We start from the raw sequence: 18,491 nt of genomic DNA, 5'->3' as shown, positions 1-18,491 counted from the left end.
ACTCCCCAGGAAAGGTAATTGCAGAGTTCAGACAGCAGGACTTGGACCTCAACTGCTTGAGATACAGCTGGGCTGAGTCTTTTTGAACAGACAAGGTAGACTGTATGTATTTACTATATTTGCAACTTTCAAACCTTGGGCCAGCACCTGCAACCTGTGCGCTGTTCAAAGGCCTCCAATGCCAACGTGCTTTACCTCTGAGGCACTCATTATGAATATCCCGCTTACCTCCACCTTCGCCACCTTCATCCACCTCCTCATCGTCGTCATCGCCTTCAATCTTGTGGTACGTCCCCCAGTCAGACATTGTGTCCCGAGCTACCTGTGAAACAAAGAAAGTATGCAGTCAAGTTGTTCACCTTACTATCTATTGTTCCATTGTACTGCAAGGGGGAGTTAGAGGCAGTCATTCACTACGCATCAAAACACTTAAGGCCTGATTTAGATATTGGCAGACAGGTTACTCCGTCACAGCGGGGAAGGACATCCCATAAGCCTAAGTCTAAATCTCATTAAATCCTATGAGATTTAGATTTCGGCGGAAGGGATATCCGTCACTGTAGTGACGGAGTATCCCCGTCCACCAATATATAAATTAGGCCCTAAGTCTGTTTATAGCACACCAATGTGATTTAAAAAGGAGTTGATGTAGTTCATCTGACTTACCCAAAAGAATTTTAGTGGTAAGTTAAACAGGACCCTCATGCACCCAGATGGATTTCAACGGGAGATGTAAATTTGAAGCAGGTCCTTCCACTATGACTAACATATTTCATGTTTGTATATTTGAGTGCATGTTAAAAGAGAAAGTGCAAGTCAACGAATGCAAAGCATTGCTGGCTAAAAAGTCAGGACTGGTTGATGGTGCCGGGTTTGACAGAGTCAACGTGTAGTTAAGTCACAGAACTGAAGTGGGTTTCAACAAAGAGTGAGAGCAGATCCCCCCCGTACTTGGCACATTTCGGGAGAAAAATGGAATACGTTGATGGCTATTCTCCTTGCGTTGTAAAAAAAAAAATCATTTAGTCAATTTTGGGCCTGAAGTTAATAACTCTGCTCTTCTGATCATAGGTTGGTTCCTTTTCGCTTTGACTTAGCAGTCAGTGATGGTCTTATTAGATCGCTCGACCATTTCATCGGGTGGGTACCTCCTTTCCCTTTGACTCAGTGGTCACCTCAGCTATCTTTAGAGTTAGACCTTAGTTAGGTCCCCTGTTTCACTCCTTGGATACAGTGTTCACCCTCTATCACTTCTAACTCAGGAGTGGACTACTCCATCATATTATCCTTTCTGTCATGCGTGGCCCTTCTGCTGTAGATCTAGACACCAGAACAGAACATCAGCCTGTCCCAGGTTTTTATATAGCAGAGTTCTGCTTGCAAACGCAAATAAAAATTAGAATTGACTCCACAGGTGCAATCTGAAGCCTGAACCTGCGATTAACAAGGTGAAGGTCTTAATTGCAGCTATGGTTTGAACAAATGGGCCAATATCTTTCCTTAAATCCAGGAGAAGACTGATTGCAAGGTTTCACCTGAAGGGTCCATTCACCCTATCTTTGGAGCTTATTCCTCTTGGTAACTTTCCAGAATGAGACATCTAGACTGCATCTGCACAGGTCTTTGGTCAGCAGTAAGGTCTTTGGTGGGACATGACAGGAGATTTATAAGCCCATTCGACCCACATTAAACCCTCTTTGTCACAGCTCCGATCAGCGCCTACACAAAGCAGCATTTTTTGCGCACCATCTCTTTGATTTCCTCCTAACAGAATATTTTTAATTTGGCAAAATTGTGGTAAAAGATCATGGGGAAGTTTATAGTACATTTTACTGAAATTAGAGAATTCATTTAAACTGACAGAGATTTGAGTTACAGGCTGGCCAGAACTGCAGTGGGCGTTGCTGGTAGTCTTTGAATTTTATGTCAAGAGAGCAGGCTAGCATTATGCATAAATCTTTTATTCACTCTGAGCAGCCATTAAAAGCTTCCAAAATACAGGGAGTGCAGAATTATTAGGCAAGTTGTATTTTTGAGGATTAATTTTATTATTGAACAACAACCATGTTCTCAATGAACCCAAAAAACTCATTAATATCAAAGCTGAATATTTTTGGAAGTAGTTTTTAGTTTGTTTTTAGTTTTAGCTATGTTAGGGGGATATCTGTGTGTGCAGGTGACTATTACTGTGCATAATTATTAGGCAACCTAACAACAAAAAAATATATACCCATTTCAATTATTTATTATTACCAGTGAAACCAATATAACATCTCAACATTCACAAATATACATTTCTGACATTCAAAAACAAAACAAAAACAAATCAGTGACCAATATAGCCACCTTTCTTTGCAAGGACACTCAAAAGCCTGCCATCCATGGATTCTGTCAGTGTTTTGATCTGCTCACCATCAACATTGCGTGCAGCAGCAACCACAGCCCCCCAGACACTGTTCAGAGAGGTGTACTGTTTTCCCTCCTTGTAAATCTCACATTTAATGATGGACCACAGGTTCTCAATGGGGTTCAGATCAGGTGAACAAGGAGGCCATGTCATTAGATTTCCTTCTTTTATACCCTTTCTTGCCAGCCACGCTGTGGAGTACTTGGACGCGTGTGATGGAGCATTGTCCTGCATGAAAATCATGTTTTTCTTGAAGGATGCAGACTTCTTCCTGTACCACTGCTTGAAGAAGGTGTCTTCCAGGAACTGGCAGTAGGACTGGGAGTTGAGCTTGACTCCATCCTCAACCCGAAAAGGCCCCACAAGCTCATCTTTGATGATACCAGCCCAAACCAGTACTCCACCTCCACCTTGCTGGTGTCTGACTCGGACTGGAGCTCTCTGCCCTTTACCAATCCAGCCACGGGCCCATCCATCTGGCCCATCAAGACTCACTCTCATTTCATCAGTCCATAAAACCTTAGAAAAATCAGTCTTGAGATATTTATTGGCCCAGTCTTGACGTTTCAGCTTGTGTGTCTTGTTCAGTGGTGGTCGTCTTTCAGCCTTTCTTACCTTGGCCATGTCTCTGAGTATTGCACACCTTGTGCTTTTGGGCACTCCAGTGATGTTGCAGCTCTGAAATATGGCCAAACTGGTGGCAAGTGGCATCGTGGCAGCTGCACGCTTGACTTTTCTCAGTTCATGGGCAGTTATTTTGCGCCTTGGTTTTTCCACACGCTTCTTGCGACCCTGTTGACTATTTTGAATGAAACGCTTGATTGTTCGATGATCACGCTTCAGAAGCTTTGCAATTTTAAGAGTGCTGCATCCCTCTGCAAGATATCTCACTATTTTTGACTTTTCGGAGCCTGTAAAGTCCTTCTTTTGACCCATTTTGCCAAAGGAAAGGAAGTTGCCTAATAATTATGCACACCTGATATAGGGTGTTGATGTCATTAGACCACACCCCTTCTCATTACAGAGATGCACATCACCTAATATGCTTAATTGGTAGTAGGCTTTCAAGCCTATACAGCTTGGAGTAAGACAACATGCATAAAGAGGATGATGTGGTCAAAATACTCATTTGCCTAATAATTCTGCACTCCCTGTAGAACACTGAAAACACTAACTTAAGAATGTTCAGTCCATAAAAGCAGCTCATTCTCCATTTCCTTCCTGTTTTATTTTCGGCTTCTGAGCAGATAAGTACATATGTATTTTGATTGAGATGGGTTGTTTAACCCCTCCCATGCCCGGGACGAGCTGGTCTTGTACAGGCACACGGTTGCCGTGTGCCTGAGATGAGACCAGCTCGTCCTGCACCGGGCCAACAGGGGAAGCGCTAGCGCTCCCCGTGGGACCCCTACCCACACCCCTCTGTCAGGGATGAAAGGGGAATCGCTTCCCCTTTCACCCCCTACCCCCTCAGTGAGGTCTGATGACGTCAGTGAGCGATTTGCGTAAGCTTCCAGCGCGATCCCGGAAGAGAAATGCTTTTGCATTTCTCTTCTGACCAGGAGGTGGGGCAAAAGAGACAAGAAAGGAAAGAAAAGACCTTTCCTTTCTTGTCTCTCACAGCATTTCTGCTGCCCGATCGCAGAAATGCCCACTAGACACCAAGGATTTTTTGTTTGTTTGTAAATTTTAGTAAGGAGAGCGGCCCCATGGGCAAGGGCCGCTCCCCGGGGGAGCAAATGATTTGTAGGTCATTTCAGCCCCCCCCCCACCCCCGGGGGCAGATCGGCCTAATATTAGGCTGATCTGTCCCCAGGTGGGGCAGAAAACCACTAGATACCAGGGATAATTCTTTTTTGTTTATTTGTATTTTTTTAATGTTTGGGGAATGACCCCTTAGGCAAGGGCCGCTCTCGAGGGGGACCAATTATTTTTAGGCCATTTCTGCCCCCTCAGGGGCAGATCGGCCTAATATAATTAGGCCTATCTGCCCCGAAGGGGGGCAGAAAACCACTAGACACCAGGGATAATTTTTTGTGTGTTTATTTTCTTTTTATGTGTGGGGAGCGACCCCTTAGGCAAGGGTCGCTCCTGGGGAGGCCAAATTATTTTTAGGCCATTTCAGCCCCCCTTGGGGGCAGATACCACAAGACACCAGGGAATTTTTTATTTTTTTATTTACTTTATGTTTTTATGTATGGGGAGTGACCCCTTAGACAAGGATCGCTACCCTGGGGGGCAAATTGTATTTAGGCCATTTCTGCCCCCCTTGGGGGAAGCTCAGCCTATTTTTGTTAGGCCAATCTGCCCCGAGAGGGGGGCAGAAACCTCTAGACACCATGGATTGGTGTGTGAAGGTGTGTGTTTTGTTTGGTGGGGGCAGCCCCTTGGGCAAGGGTCGCTCCCCATGGGGGCACATTACTGTTGGCCACAACTGCCCCCCTTGGGGGTAGATTGGCCTATTTTTGGAAGGCCCATGAAAGTCCACCAGAGACCAGGGAAGAATTTTTTTTTTCAAAATAAGAGGTTAGGGCTATGGCCATACCCACACCCCAAATAAATGGGGCCAAAGATGTTCTGCCCACCAGTGGGCAATTACCCCCGATCCACACCCCGGGGGGACAGAAAGTCTACTAGATGCCAGGGAATAAAAAAAATAAAAGAAAATAGTGGTATGGTGGCTACCAACCAGTATGGGCCTGGTTATGCCCCCACCCGAACTGAAGGAGCTAACAGTCTTTCAGCTCTCCTCCGCACACTAAAACATCTTATCCCATGGCAAGCAAGAGGACGTTTGATTATTTTTGTTTTACATTTGGGCCATGAGAGCTTGGTAACTCTCAAAATCGTCTCACTTGGAATGGTAAGGGCTGCACTTTTTTTTTTTTTTTTTACTTTGGGACGCTGCCATGTAAAAAAATCCACAAGACCCAGACACATCTGAAAACTAAACATCTGGTTGATTCCAGGGTTTTGTGCTCCACATGCACCCCACACCATTTCCTTACCCACAATGCCCTGCAAACCTGCAACTTTGCTGGAAAGCACACATTTTTCCCACATTTTTGTGATGGAACCTTCCGGAATCTGCAGGAATCCACAAAATTCCTACCACCCAGCATTGTCTCATCTATACCGATAAAAATTCTGCTGCACTTGTCGGCCTAAAAATGTTTTTTTTTTTTTTTTTTTTTAAACTGCCCTTTTGGAACCACTTTGGTTCCCCCTCAATTTCAACATGTTTTTGGCTCTTCCCTCTCACAAGCACTTGGCCCACCTACACAAGTGAGGTATCATTTTTACCAGGAGACTGAGGGGAATGTTGGGTGGTAGGAAATTTGTCCCGGTGCGGTGATCCCACACAGAAATGTGGGGAAAATGTGATTTTTTAGCTAAATTTGAGGTTTGCTGAGGATTCTGGGTAAGAAAACATTGGGGGATCCACGCAAGTCACACCTCCCTGGACTCCCTCGGGTGTCTAGTTTTCGGAAATGTCTTGGTTTGGTAGGTTTCCCTAGATGGCTGCTGAGCCCAGGACCAAAAACGCAGATGCCACCCCCTGCAAAAACAGGTAGTTTTGTATTTGATAATTTTGATGTGTCCAGATAGTGTTTTGGGGCATTTCCTGTTGCGAGCACAAGGCCTACCCACACAAGTGAGGTACCATTTCTATCAGGAGACTTGTGGGGACGCTGGTTGGAAGGAAATTTGTGGCTCCTCTCAGATTCCAGAACTTTCTGTCACCGAAATGTGACGCAAAAGTGTTTTTTAGCCAAATTTTGAGGTTTGCCAAGGATTCTGGGTAACAGAACCTGGTGAGATCCCCACAAGTCACCCCATCTTGGATTCCCCCAGGTGTCTAGTTTTTAAAAATGCACAGGTTTGGTAGGTTTCCCTAGGTGCCGGCTGAGCTAGAGGCCAAAATTCACAGGTTGGCACTTTGCAAAAAACACCTTTTTTCTTTGGGAAATGTGATGTGCCCACGTTGTGTTTTGGGGCATTTCCTGTCACAGGCACTAGGCCTACCCACACAAGTGAGGTATCATTTTTATCGGGAGACTTGGGGGAACACAGAATAGCAAAACAAGTGTTATTGCCCCTTGTCTTTCTCTACATTTTTTTCTTCCAAATATAAGACAGTGTGAAAAAAGATGTCTATTTGAGAAATGCCCTGTAATTCACATGCTAGCATGGGCATCCCAGAATTCAGAGATGTGCAAATAACCACTGCTCCTCAACACCTTATTTTGTGCTCATTTTGGAAACACAAAGGTTTTATTGATACCTATTTTTCACTCTTTATATTTCAGCAAATGAATTGCTGTATATCTGGTATAGAATGAAAACCCACTGCAAGGTACAGCTCATTTATTGGCTCTAGGTACCTAGGGTTCTTGATGAACCTACAAGCCCTATATACCCCCGCAACCAGAAGAGTCCAGCGGACATAACGGTATGTTGCTTTAAAAAATCTGACATTGCAGAAAAAGGTTACAGAGTAAAACGTAGAGAAAAATGGCTGTTACCTTCACCTCAATTTCAACTTCTTTTTTTTATTTCAGTTGTTATTTTCTGTAGGAAACCCTTGTAGGATCTACACAAATTACCAATTGCTGAATTCCGAAGTTTGTCTACTTTTCAGAAATGTTTAGGTTTCTGGGATCCAGCATTGGTTTCACACCCATTTCTGTCACTGACTGGCAGCGAAGGGGTTAATTTGATGTTATTTTTAAAGCTTCTTTATGTAGTTAATGTATATCAATAGTCTTATACCTAATCTAACGTATGGATACAACTAAATTATATTTAGGGTTTTTTATTTGCGTGTAAAAACTATTTGTAAGGTTTATTTTGTCATTTTTGTGTAAGATTATGTTTTAACCTTTATCTCAACGATCTGATTTGTATTTTTTATGCTTAGAATATTATTAATATAAATCTCTATTTGCGGATTTCGCATTTTAGATGCTTTCTGATGTTACCTCAATAATATTGAGTTATGCCGCTTATGTTATGGGCCCTGTGAACTCGGCACAGCAGCTGAGGATCCTTTTTGTGTTGGTCATATTGTGACACTTCGCCAACTCGATCAAGGGCATTGGAGTTTGAGTCAACAGTGGTTTCATGCCATAGACATTTCAGCTCAGAGACGCGCTTGCGTGAGGAAATTCAACAACCACTTTCCATTGTTTTGCAGTACCCACAGTAAATTATTGTATATAATTACTAATTTTAACATTGATAGTATTAATTTTTGTGCTTGTGAGTATTATAAAAAAAATACTGATTGGCAGCATGGAAGAAGAGAGTTCTGAGGTAAGATCTTAGGAATCCGTAATAAGGAAAATGATTTCTGAGGAGATCAGTGCAGTGGTGCAGAATTCGGTAAAGGAAATTTTGGATGAAAAAAGAAACGAGAACTCTAAATGAGAGAGAATATTTTTCTTTGTCAGACAGTGGGGAAGGGCATAGGAGCCCAAGAGGTAAATGTTTGAAAAAAAAGCACATTGAGGTGTCCTCTAAAAAGAAAGGAGTTCTAAGCAACTCAAAAGGGGATGGTTTCCAAAGCTGTACGCAGCAAAGGCAGCTACACACTGCAGATAATTTCTCATCTGATGAGATGGAGATAAAAGAAAAGTTATCCAATTTGGATGAATATATTCTGGATTTATCTTATGATGATAATGTTGATGAGGAATTTGAAAACCTCTTAAGAGGAAAGATCTGAGGGATTAAAAAAGATTAGAGCTCCAATGGGTTAATGCTTATTTGATCCCAGTGATATAAGGCATCCTAGGGGTAACGATTGGTGGCCTTTGGACCATGTTGCAGAATATATTTTTCACTGCATCAGAAGGCCTTTGGAGAAGGGTGAACGCAATATTATTGCTCAAGGCCAATTATAGACGAAAAAGATACTATGACTTCCAACGTGGATCCAGAATTAATTACTTACATGTTTAAAATGGGACGGGATCCCAGAAAAGGATTAGAAAGATCTCTCAAGCAATGCAATTAGATGTTTTGGGACCATAAGCACGAATGTTTGATCTCACTGAAAAGGCTTACATGAAAGGCACAGATATGAATATACATTTACTTAGAGGTTGGTGCCTATGCAAAAATTGTTTTTTAGGGAATGCCTATGGGGGATTGTTGGTGGAAAGGAGGAAATCAGTTTTAATGTGTATTAACCCAAAGTTGGGTGATCTGACAAAAAAAAAAGAACTGAGTGAGAATCCAAAAGGCCTTTTGTTCGGAGAAGACATGGTAAATTCTTCAGGTAAATATGTGCAGACTTTCACCAGCCTAGATAAAGCCCTAATTCAACGAGGGCAGAGTTTTTAACAGGAATAATACATTTTCCGGGCGGGCTGGAAGGAGAGGGCAACCTTCCAGCCGGGCAAATTATAATTCCCAATACTCTGGAAATAATTGCAATGGATACCAAGGGAGTAACAGAGGAAACCAGGGGTTCTATCCCCAAAGGGGAAGATCAGGGAGGTATCGGTCCAACAGAGAACTTGTACAATCTGCCAGTGCTTCACAAGGTGAGTATGAAGACGTTTTCTGGTTTTCTCCCAAAAAGAGTGGGAGGAAGATTAAGGTTATTTCAAAATTGTTGGAGAGATATCACAAGGGATGCATGGGTGTTGTAGGCAGTTTGAGGTTATCAAATAGTTTTTAAACATACCTTATCAAGAAAAGGAACTGAAGCACTTGGTGTACCAAGCAAAATTGGAGGCCATTGTCATGGAAGAGATAGAATAAATGTTAGAAAAGGGAGTGATACCAAAATTGGTATTTTCAGAAGAAAAAAGGATTTGTGTGTAATATTTTCCAAGTACAAAAGAAGGAGAAAAGGTGGAGGTCAGTAATACATTTGTGAGAATTAAATCAATTCATAATTTACAGACATTTTAAATTGGGGGGCATTAATTTATTGCAGGATCCACTTCAGGAGGGAGATTGGTAGATGAAAAAGGATCTCAATGATGCCTATTTCACGATTCCCATGGGGGGAGAAAGTCAAAGATTCCTGAGATTCAGACAGAAAGGAATAATGTATCAGTTTTTGTTTCTTCCATTTAGCTTATCGGCAGCCCCTTGGTGTTTCACTAAAGTTTTGAAACCGGTAGTAGGATATCTGATACAGAGGGGTATTCGATTGTTAATCTACATGGATGACTTTCTGTTACTGGGAAAGTGTGTGAACGATTTAAAACAACAGATGACGACAGTATCGAATTTGTTGGAATATCTAGGTTTCTTAGTAAATCTAGAAAAGTCAGTTTTGATACCATCCTAGCGACTGGAGTTTTGGGGTTTTATGGTGAACACACAGATGCGTTGATTACAGTTACCTGATAAGAAGATAAAGATAAAACAAGGCTTTATCTTCATTATTGAGGAGGAACAATGTTCAGTTGAGAGAACTAGCTCAAACTATTGGTCTGTTATCTTCTTCGATACAAGCAATTTTTTTAGGTCCATTACATTATCGAGCACTTCAAAGGTTAGATAAAAAGTCTGTCTTTGGTAGGTAGACAAAATAGAACTGGATCGGGAAGCAAGACTAGAATGAGAGTGGTGGAAGGGAAATTTGGAGGCATGGAATGGAAGAGCAATTTTTGTGAAGAAAGCAGATTTCATTCCGGAAACAGATGCAAGCAACTTGGGTTAGGGAGCCTGTTGCTTAGGGCAGGAAACTGGAGGTTTGTAAAATGCAGAGGAAAGACTGCAACACATAAACTGTTTAGAGTAGAGAGCAGGTTTGTTTGCCATTCGGAGTTTCAAGAATCAATTCAAAGGTCATGTTGTACTTTTAAGGATGGACATTATTTAGACGGTAACTTATATCAACAAGTTAGGAGGAACGAGGGCAAAGAAAATTTCAGATTTTGCACAAGATATGTGGGAATATTGTTTGAAGCACAATATAACATCACAAACAGAATATTTTCCAGGAGTTTTCAATGTAACAGCAGATTGGAATTTGAAAAATCTGAGAGATTTCAGCGATTGGAAGTCGAGGGTTGATCTATTTCAGAAGATTCAAATAGCATGGGGTCCTTTTGGAGTAAATCTTTTTGCTTCCAGACTAACTTATCAGTTAGACACATATACAAGTTGGTGACCAGACCCAGGTGCAATAGCGATAGATGCAGTTACTCAATCAATCACTCAGGATTGGAGTAGTTCTGAACTGTTATGCCTTTCCATATTTTTCAGTAATGCAGAGTGTTGGTTCAGGTGAAAAGACAGGAGTGTCAAATTGTTTTACTGACCACATTCTGGAAAACGCAATCCTGGTTTCCCACACTGTTGGAAATGGCAGTTGAGATTCTGTATTTAATAATGTCATGCGAAGGGCTGCTGACGGGACTACAGTAATGGGAACATCCTTTAGTTCAAGAGGGTTTACTCAACCTTCTAGTATGGAGAATATCAGGTATTCATGAAGATTCTCAGGTCTTTTGGGAACAGCTTCAGATTTACTCAATGAATCTTGGGCACCAGGTGCCAGGAGAAGATAAAGAAGCGCATGATCAGTCTGGGTATGTTGGTGTGAGGAAAAGGATTTGGATTCCATACAAGCAGATGAAGCAGAGGTGGCTAATTGTTTTAGCTGATCTTTTTCCAAAAGGGTTTGTCTTATAAAACGGTTAACTGTTATAGATCAACAATAGCGCCAGAATATTGTTTAATACAAAGAATGTCCATTGGTAGGAGTCCTTTGGTTTGCAAAGTAATGAAAGGAATTAGGCTTAAACGAACTCCAAAGTAAAGATATCAAACTTTGTGGGGTGTTACTGTAGTTTTGAAATTGTTTCAGAATTGCCCAAGCAATAAGTATTTAGAAATACAGGAGTTGTCTTGGAAACTAGCAACCTTGTTATGTCTAATTTCGATTAACATGGTATCTGTTGTACAAGCATTGAAAGTTGCTAAGAGATTTTATCAACCACTTGGTGTACTTTTTGAAACTGGAAAGAGAATAAAAACTATGTGCCAGATATACAAGGCCCTTGCGCCCCCTCAGTGGGCCTCTTAACACTATACTGGATTAGCGTAATTTTTGTTGGCGCTAATCCAGTATACAATTACAATAGCATCAAAAAAATGACGCTTTTGCCCCCAACATGCGCCATGGTGGCGTTAGGGGATGCAAGGAGGCCGCAAGAAAAGTGCGCATCAATAGTGATGCACCAATTTCTTGTAAATATGGCCCTATATCTAATTCTGTATTTTATCCAATTTTTTATGACAGTCTAAAATTATGAGTTGTGCGGTGTTTGAAGGAATATAAGACTAGAGTGCTGGATAAGAGATACACAGGAGAGTACCAATTACTTATTTCTTATGTTAAACCTTATAAAGGGGTTTCGGCTTCCACAATTGATCAATGGTTGAAGTCAGTAATGAAGGAAACAGGTGTTGATTTGACTAAATTTACAGCTCATTCGACAAGGGGTGCAATGGCAAGTTATGTTTGGTGGACGTTTAAAAGATTTGTTAAAAGTAGCAGACTGGTCAAATTTTGATAGCTTTAGAAAATTATATTTTAACGTTGTGAAACATGTTCCAAGCCATGCTATGAGAAGCTTTGAACATGCATAATGCTAGCCGACTGACTTGACATAAAATTAATTAGGCTACAGCTGCTTAATATCAAACAGAGGTGTGTCTTATGTGTGTGAAAAAAATACCTGAGTGTGTAGTATAGTATGGGCAACACTTTGCACAGTAGCCCTTGCAATGAGCCATTAAAGGTAGAGAGCGTGAATACTGTAAATCTTGACTGCTATTCATCAAGGAATCCATATTTTTAATAAAAGATGTTGAACATATTGGTGGTCATTACAACCCTGGCGGACGGTGTTAAAGCTGCGGTAATACCGCAAACAGGCCGGCGGACAAAAAAAGGGAATTACGACCCTGGCGGAAACCGCCAACAAAGACAACCACTTTAACACATCGCCCGCCACGGCGGTACAGACAAACAGCGCTGCGGTCACCGCCAACAGACAGGCGGAAGACAATGTACCGCCCACACTATCACAACACACCAATCCGCCACCTTTTCCGGGGCGGATTCACCGTGGATAAAAACACGGCGGAAACAGCTTTTGCTATGGGAAAACGCTCACCTCAACACATCCCACGAGGAACGAGGACTCCATGGAGCCGGAACTACAAATCTTACCTGCCCTTGCATTCCTGCTCATCTACGACCAACAGCGACGTACGCGCAGAACATACCAGTGAGTAGTGCACCTACGACACGGGGGAGGCAAAAGTTACGGGGACACCCACCAAACACCCCCACCCTCGCATAGTACAACATACACACCAATGCAGTCACAATAAATCACATGAACAACCCACAATCCCCCCGGAAGAATGCAATGACAAAGCGAATAGCGGTCAAACATTGTATTGTGCCAATATACTACTCATTAAAAAATATACGGATATATATCACGAAATCTGTCAAAAATAAATGTACAATACAAGAAGTAGTGCAGATATGTACACAACAATGTCCGTGCACCAACAGTCCAAAAATGCATGGGCGACGCCCACAATAGATACCTGACCAAAATCCGAGAGAACGCTGCCGGGGCATCAGATAGAAACACTACAGGCACCGCAGGGGGAAGGGGGGGCACCACAGCCACATGAATGCGAAGCCAGATCCACGACGGGGCTCCATGCCCATTGATGTATCCTGGGGAGTGCAAAGCCACAGTCTCTCAAGTCTATACAGTGGGTGGGTTGCCCACTGTGCCATCCTGGGGAGTGCAAAGCCACAGTCTCTCAAGTCTCACAAGTGGGTGGGCTGCCCACTGAACAATCCTGGGGAGTGCAAAGCCACAGTCTCTCAAGTCTCTACAGTGGGTGGGTTGCCCACTGTTACATACCGGGGAGTGCAAAGACACATCTTCGCAAGTAGATGCAGTGCTCAACTGGTACTGGGTGGGACTGTTGCCCAGACTGGATGAGTCTCCCCGTGAAAGTACATGTCCTGTCACAGTCCCAGCTGCACATGGGACAACGATGCCTGATGTGCCGGACTATTCATACCCACACGGCCTTTGCCCTGTTCAGCGGTCTTCACCATGGCGGTCTTGGCCTTGTTCAGCGGTGCTTTGCCATGGCTGCCTATGGACTGTTCAACGGTGCTTTGCCATGGCGGTCTTTGCCCTGTTCAGCGGTCTGCACCATGGCGGTCTTGGCCTTGTTCAGCGGTGCTTTGCCATGGCTGCCTATGGACTGTTCAGCGGTGCTTTGACATGGCGGTCTTTGCCCTGTTCAGCGGTCTTCACCATGGCGGTCTTGGCCTTGTTCAGCGATGCTTTGCCATGGCTGCCTATGGACTGTTCAGCTGTGCTTTGCCATAGCGGTCTTTGCCCTGTTCAGCGGTCTTAACCATGGCGGTCTTGGCCTTGTTCAGCGGTGCTTTGCCATGGCTGCCTATGGACTGTTCAGCGGTGCTTTGACGTGGCGGTCTTTGCCCTGTTCAGCGGTCTTCACCATGGCGGTCTTGGCCTTGTTCAGCGGTGCTTTGCCATGGCTGCCTATGGACTGTTCAGCGGTGCTTTGACATGGCGGCCTTTGCCCTGTTCAGCGGTCTTCACCATGGCGGTCTTGGCCTTGTTCAGCGATGCTTTGCCATGGCTGCCTATGGACTGTTCAGCGGTGCTTTGCCATGGCGGTTCTGGTACGGATATTGGTGTGTGGCATGACGATCTCCACACTGGACATTGGTGTGTGGCATGAGGAACTCCACACTGGACATTGGTGTGTGGCTTGACGTTCCATCATTGCCCAGCGGGCTGTGGGATTCTGGACCCTCCTGGACTGTGACTCCGGCGGTTGCGGTGGTCTCCTGACCAGTAACGATACTTGAGCCCTCCTGGGCTATGACTCTGGCGGTGGTCTCTGGACCAGTGACGATACTTGGGCCCTCCTGGGCTATGACTCTGGCGGTGGTCTCTGGACCAGTGACGATACTGGAGCCCTCCTGGGCTATGACTCTGGCGGTGGTCTCTGGACCAGTGACGATACTGTAGCCCTCCTGGGCTATGACTCTGGCGGTGGTCTCTGGACCAGTGACGATACTTGAGCCCTCCTGGGCTATGACTCTGGCGGTGGTCTCTGGACCAGTGACGATACTTGGGCCCTCCTGGGCTATGACTCTGGCGGTGGTCTCCTGACCAGTAACGACGGTGCTGGCGGTTGTGTCTGGACCGCCGGAAATGATGGCGCACTTCTCCGCCGTGACACTCACAACAGGTTGGGGAGACTTCCTCTGGACCTTCCCCACCTTCTTTTGAGTTACAGATGACTCACCAATCGCCTTGGATCCCATTTCACTGTTTGTACCACCAGGAGTCTCTCCAATTTCGGAGCCTTTACAGGGGGTGGGCTGACAGTGCCTTGGCTCCGGGTCCTACTGCCTGCCCTGGTGGACGGGGCACTCCAAAAACTTGGAACATGCACAACTGGTACTGGAGGCTTTTTGGCTGAGGCGCTACGACTGGACTGATGAATTGGAGGGGGGGTGGGGGCAAAAAGGTGAATTTGACATAGGGACAGTTTCTGACGTACACTGGGATGGGTAGTTGGAGGGGCTCTGGGAGTGGAGGAAGAGGAGGTGGTTGTAAGAGGTGTCACTTTAGCTGTTTTGGGTGAAGGTGCAGGTACTGGAGGCTGTCGTGAGGTGGATGGATGATGGGTGAGTGATTGCCGGCGTTTGTGTACTTTGGGAGGGGGCGTCACAGACACTGGGAGAGGACACAGGGGACGTGTATATGGCAGTGGAGGTGGTGAGTGCAGGTGAGCGGCTTGTGGTGCTGGGTGTCCTGGTGCGAGTCCTACTGCCTGTAGATGTGGTGCATGCAGGTGTGTGTATAGACGAGACTGGGAGGGAGGAGGGGGACACAGTGGAAACAGTGGATGTTGCTGTGTCTGTATGGGTCTGATGCTTGAGTGAGTGCCTGTGGTGTGTGTGGTGCCTATGTTTGCTTGAGCTACTTTTGGGTGTTGACTTGTGTGCATGCTGGTATGTAGGTGTGCTTGGGATGGGCTGGGGTACAGGGGATTGGGTCTGGGTGGAGGAAGTTGGAGGGGGGAGGCTGGACACAGGGACAATGGCTGCCATCAGTGCTGAGGCCAGAGATTGCAGGGTTCGCTGAAGGACAGCCTGACCAGAATGAATGCCTTCCAGGAATGCATTACCGTGTTTCAACTCTCGTTCTACACCCTGGATGGCATTCACAATGGTAGACTGTCCAACAGTGAGTGACCTGAGGAGGTCAATGGCCTCCTCACTGAGGGCAGCAGGGGTGACAGGGGCAGGGCCTGAGGTGCCTGAGGCGAAGGTGATGCCCACCCTCCTGGGTGAGCGGGCACGGGGCGAACGCTGAGGGGCTGCTGGGAGGGCGGTGCTGGTAGGGGAGGTGGCGGCTGTACCTGTAGAAGTGGGGCGCACAGATGGTGCCGCCACCACAGGGGAGCTCCGATCGGCGGACGAGTCCGTGTCGCTGTTTGGTGATCCTGTGGCCGTCGTGAAGCTCCCCTCGCCCTCAGTCCCAATGGTGCATTCAGAGTCTGTGGTGTGGCCCTCCATGGCCATGTGGGATGCAGCTCCCTCGTGCTCCGGTGCCACTGTACCTCCGCCTGATGATGCTGATGTACAGAAGGACAGGGAGAGCAGAAAAACAGTGGAGACAGAAGAAAGAGAGTTTTAGTGCATGGCATACCGCTACCGTTGGCGGACAAGACAAACGCAGCAGCCCCCTGCATTACGCCGTGCTCCTGCCCTCTGCACATGCAATTCCTGGGAAATGGCCTACATGGCAATGGTAAACATCTGCCCACATGGATGGCAAAGGGGCAACTATACATCAATTTGCCTTTTTTTTAGCTGGGGTAGAGTGCCACATGGCCTACATAACGGAGGGGCCTTGCCTACCTAACTTGCCCTGGCCTAGGGACACCCACAGCCCACCACCCCCACCCAGACAGCTCCACAGCACGCAAAGTCCATTGCATGAGGTTGAACTCACCCCCTTGTGTCTGCTGTGATGTCCTTAAGTGCCCATCCAACTCCGGGTAGGCCACCGCCAGGATCCGGAACATCAGGGGGGTCATGGTGCGACGGGCACCCCTCCCACATTGGGAGGCCATCCCCAGCTGAGCCTCCGCCGTCTTCTTGCTGCAGCGGCGAATGTCCTCCCATCTCTTCCGGCAGTGGGTGCCCCGTCTATGGTGGGCCCCCAGGGTCCGGACCTTCTTGGCGATGGCACGACAAATGTCCCTCTTCTGGTGGGCGCTGACCTACATGACATGCACAAGGAAAGAGGAACAGTCATTACCTACTGCACCATCGTTGTAATTGGCCCCCTCCCAACTCTATCCCTGTGGGCCATTCATCCCCATGCATGACTGTTCTATGTACTCTGCCCCCTTCCCTCATCCACCCAGCCCTCTCCACCCAGGCCTAGCCCATACAACGTGCTCCCTGTGTACTAACCTGTTGGTCTGGAGCACCGTAGAGTAGCGTATACTGGGGAAGGACCCCATCCACAAGTTTCTCCAACTCCTGTGCAGTGAAGGCAGGGACCCTTTCCCCAGACGCAGCAGCCATTGTCGCTTCCAGACCGAGGTCAGAGCAGCACTAGCAGTGTAGGTCCTCTCCTGTCGAAGGTCAGGTATCTAGTGATTGAACAGATAGAAAATGGTGGTGACGTCCGCGGCGGTGCGCATCATCACCGCCGGCGCACCTGTTCATTGGCTCCTGGGACCCATAGGGTCCAATGTTAACCAATGCAGCATTGCGCCGCGCTCTACGACCGCCTACCGCGACGGTGTCCAACGCCAGCGCAGTTACCCCACAATTCCATTGTCCCATTTTAGAGGTCAGGCAGCCGCCATTTGAGGGGCCCCCATGGCTTCAGTTACTACTGCGTCACACATACTGAGGCCTACACTCAAAACCTTTCCCGGATGGGTTAATTGTCTGGTGTAGTCTTGTGCATGACTGTGGGTACATACCTGGAGGAATGCTGACAGTTTTTTCGCTGTTGTCCTTCTTAGGCACCGTCAATTGGGACATATTGGAAGATGGCGGAATCCGCCGGTGTACCGACCGCTGGTGGACCTGTTGACAATGGAAGAGCGACATGTCATCGTGACCTACCGGTTTGACCGTGCCACAATCCGGGAACTATGTACCCAGTTGGAGCCTGACCTGATGTCACCAATCCGCCATCCGACTGGAATACCCCCTGACGTGCAGGTGCTGTCAGTGCTCCATTTCTTTGCAAGTTGGTCTTTTCAGACAACAGTGGCCATGGCATCAGGGATGTCCCAGCCTATGTTTTCCAATGTCTTGTCCAGAGTGTTGTCTGCCCTGCTGAAACAGGTAAGGAGATACATCATTTTCCCTGAGGTGGCGGATTTGCCTATAGTGAAAGGTGACTTCTATGCCCTCGGACATATCCCCAACGTCATAGGTGCCATTGATGGGACCCATGTAGCTCTGGTCCACCCCGCAGGAATGAACAGGTGTACAGGAACAGGAAGTGTTATCATTCGATGAATGTCCAGATGGTCTGTTTGGCAGACCAGTACATCTCGCAGGTAAATGCAATGTTCCCTGGCTCAGTGCATGACACCTACATCCTGCGGAATAGCAGCATCCCTGATATGATGGGTGAACTCCAGAGGCACCGTGTATGGCTATTGGGGGACTCTGGTTACCCCAACCTGTCCTGGCTACTGACCCCAGTGAGGAATCCCAGGACCAGGGCAGAGGAACGCTACAATGAGGCGGACCTTCGGCCTCCTGAAGGCCAGGTTCAGGTGCTTCCATATGACAGGTGGGTCCCTATTCTACTCACCGAAGAAGGTGTGCGACATCATCATCGCCTGCTCCATGACTTGGCATTGCGACGTCAGGTGCCTTTTCTGCAGGAGGATGATCCAGATGACGGTGTTTTTGCAGCGGGGGAGCCTGTGGACAGTGATGAGGAGGAAGCTGATGAAGATGAAAACGACAACAGGGAGTCAGTCA

The 18,491-nt window shown here is 46.3% G+C and overlaps 1 protein-coding gene across 2 annotated transcripts in view; it reads right to left on the bottom strand.

Annotated features, from left to right (window-relative positions):
- XRCC6 (X-ray repair cross complementing 6) overlaps nt 1–18,491 on the bottom strand; it is a 153,390-nt gene that overhangs the window by 124,962 nt on the left and 9,937 nt on the right. For both annotated transcript variants that reach the window (XM_069231263.1, XM_069231262.1), the window contains exon 2: nt 229–322. In XM_069231263.1, the coding sequence (XP_069087364.1) occupies nt 229–307 (79 nt within the window). In that variant the 5' untranslated portion in view covers nt 308–322. The remainder of the gene's footprint in view (nt 1–228; nt 323–18,491) is intronic.

This window comes from Pleurodeles waltl, chromosome 4_2, assembly GCF_031143425.1.
Source record: "Pleurodeles waltl isolate 20211129_DDA chromosome 4_2, aPleWal1.hap1.20221129, whole genome shotgun sequence".
Taxonomy (NCBI): Eukaryota; Metazoa; Chordata; class Amphibia; order Caudata; family Salamandridae; genus Pleurodeles; species Pleurodeles waltl.
The sequence above is the reverse complement of the archived record's forward strand: the minus strand, read 5'-3'. Positions and strand labels throughout refer to the sequence as shown.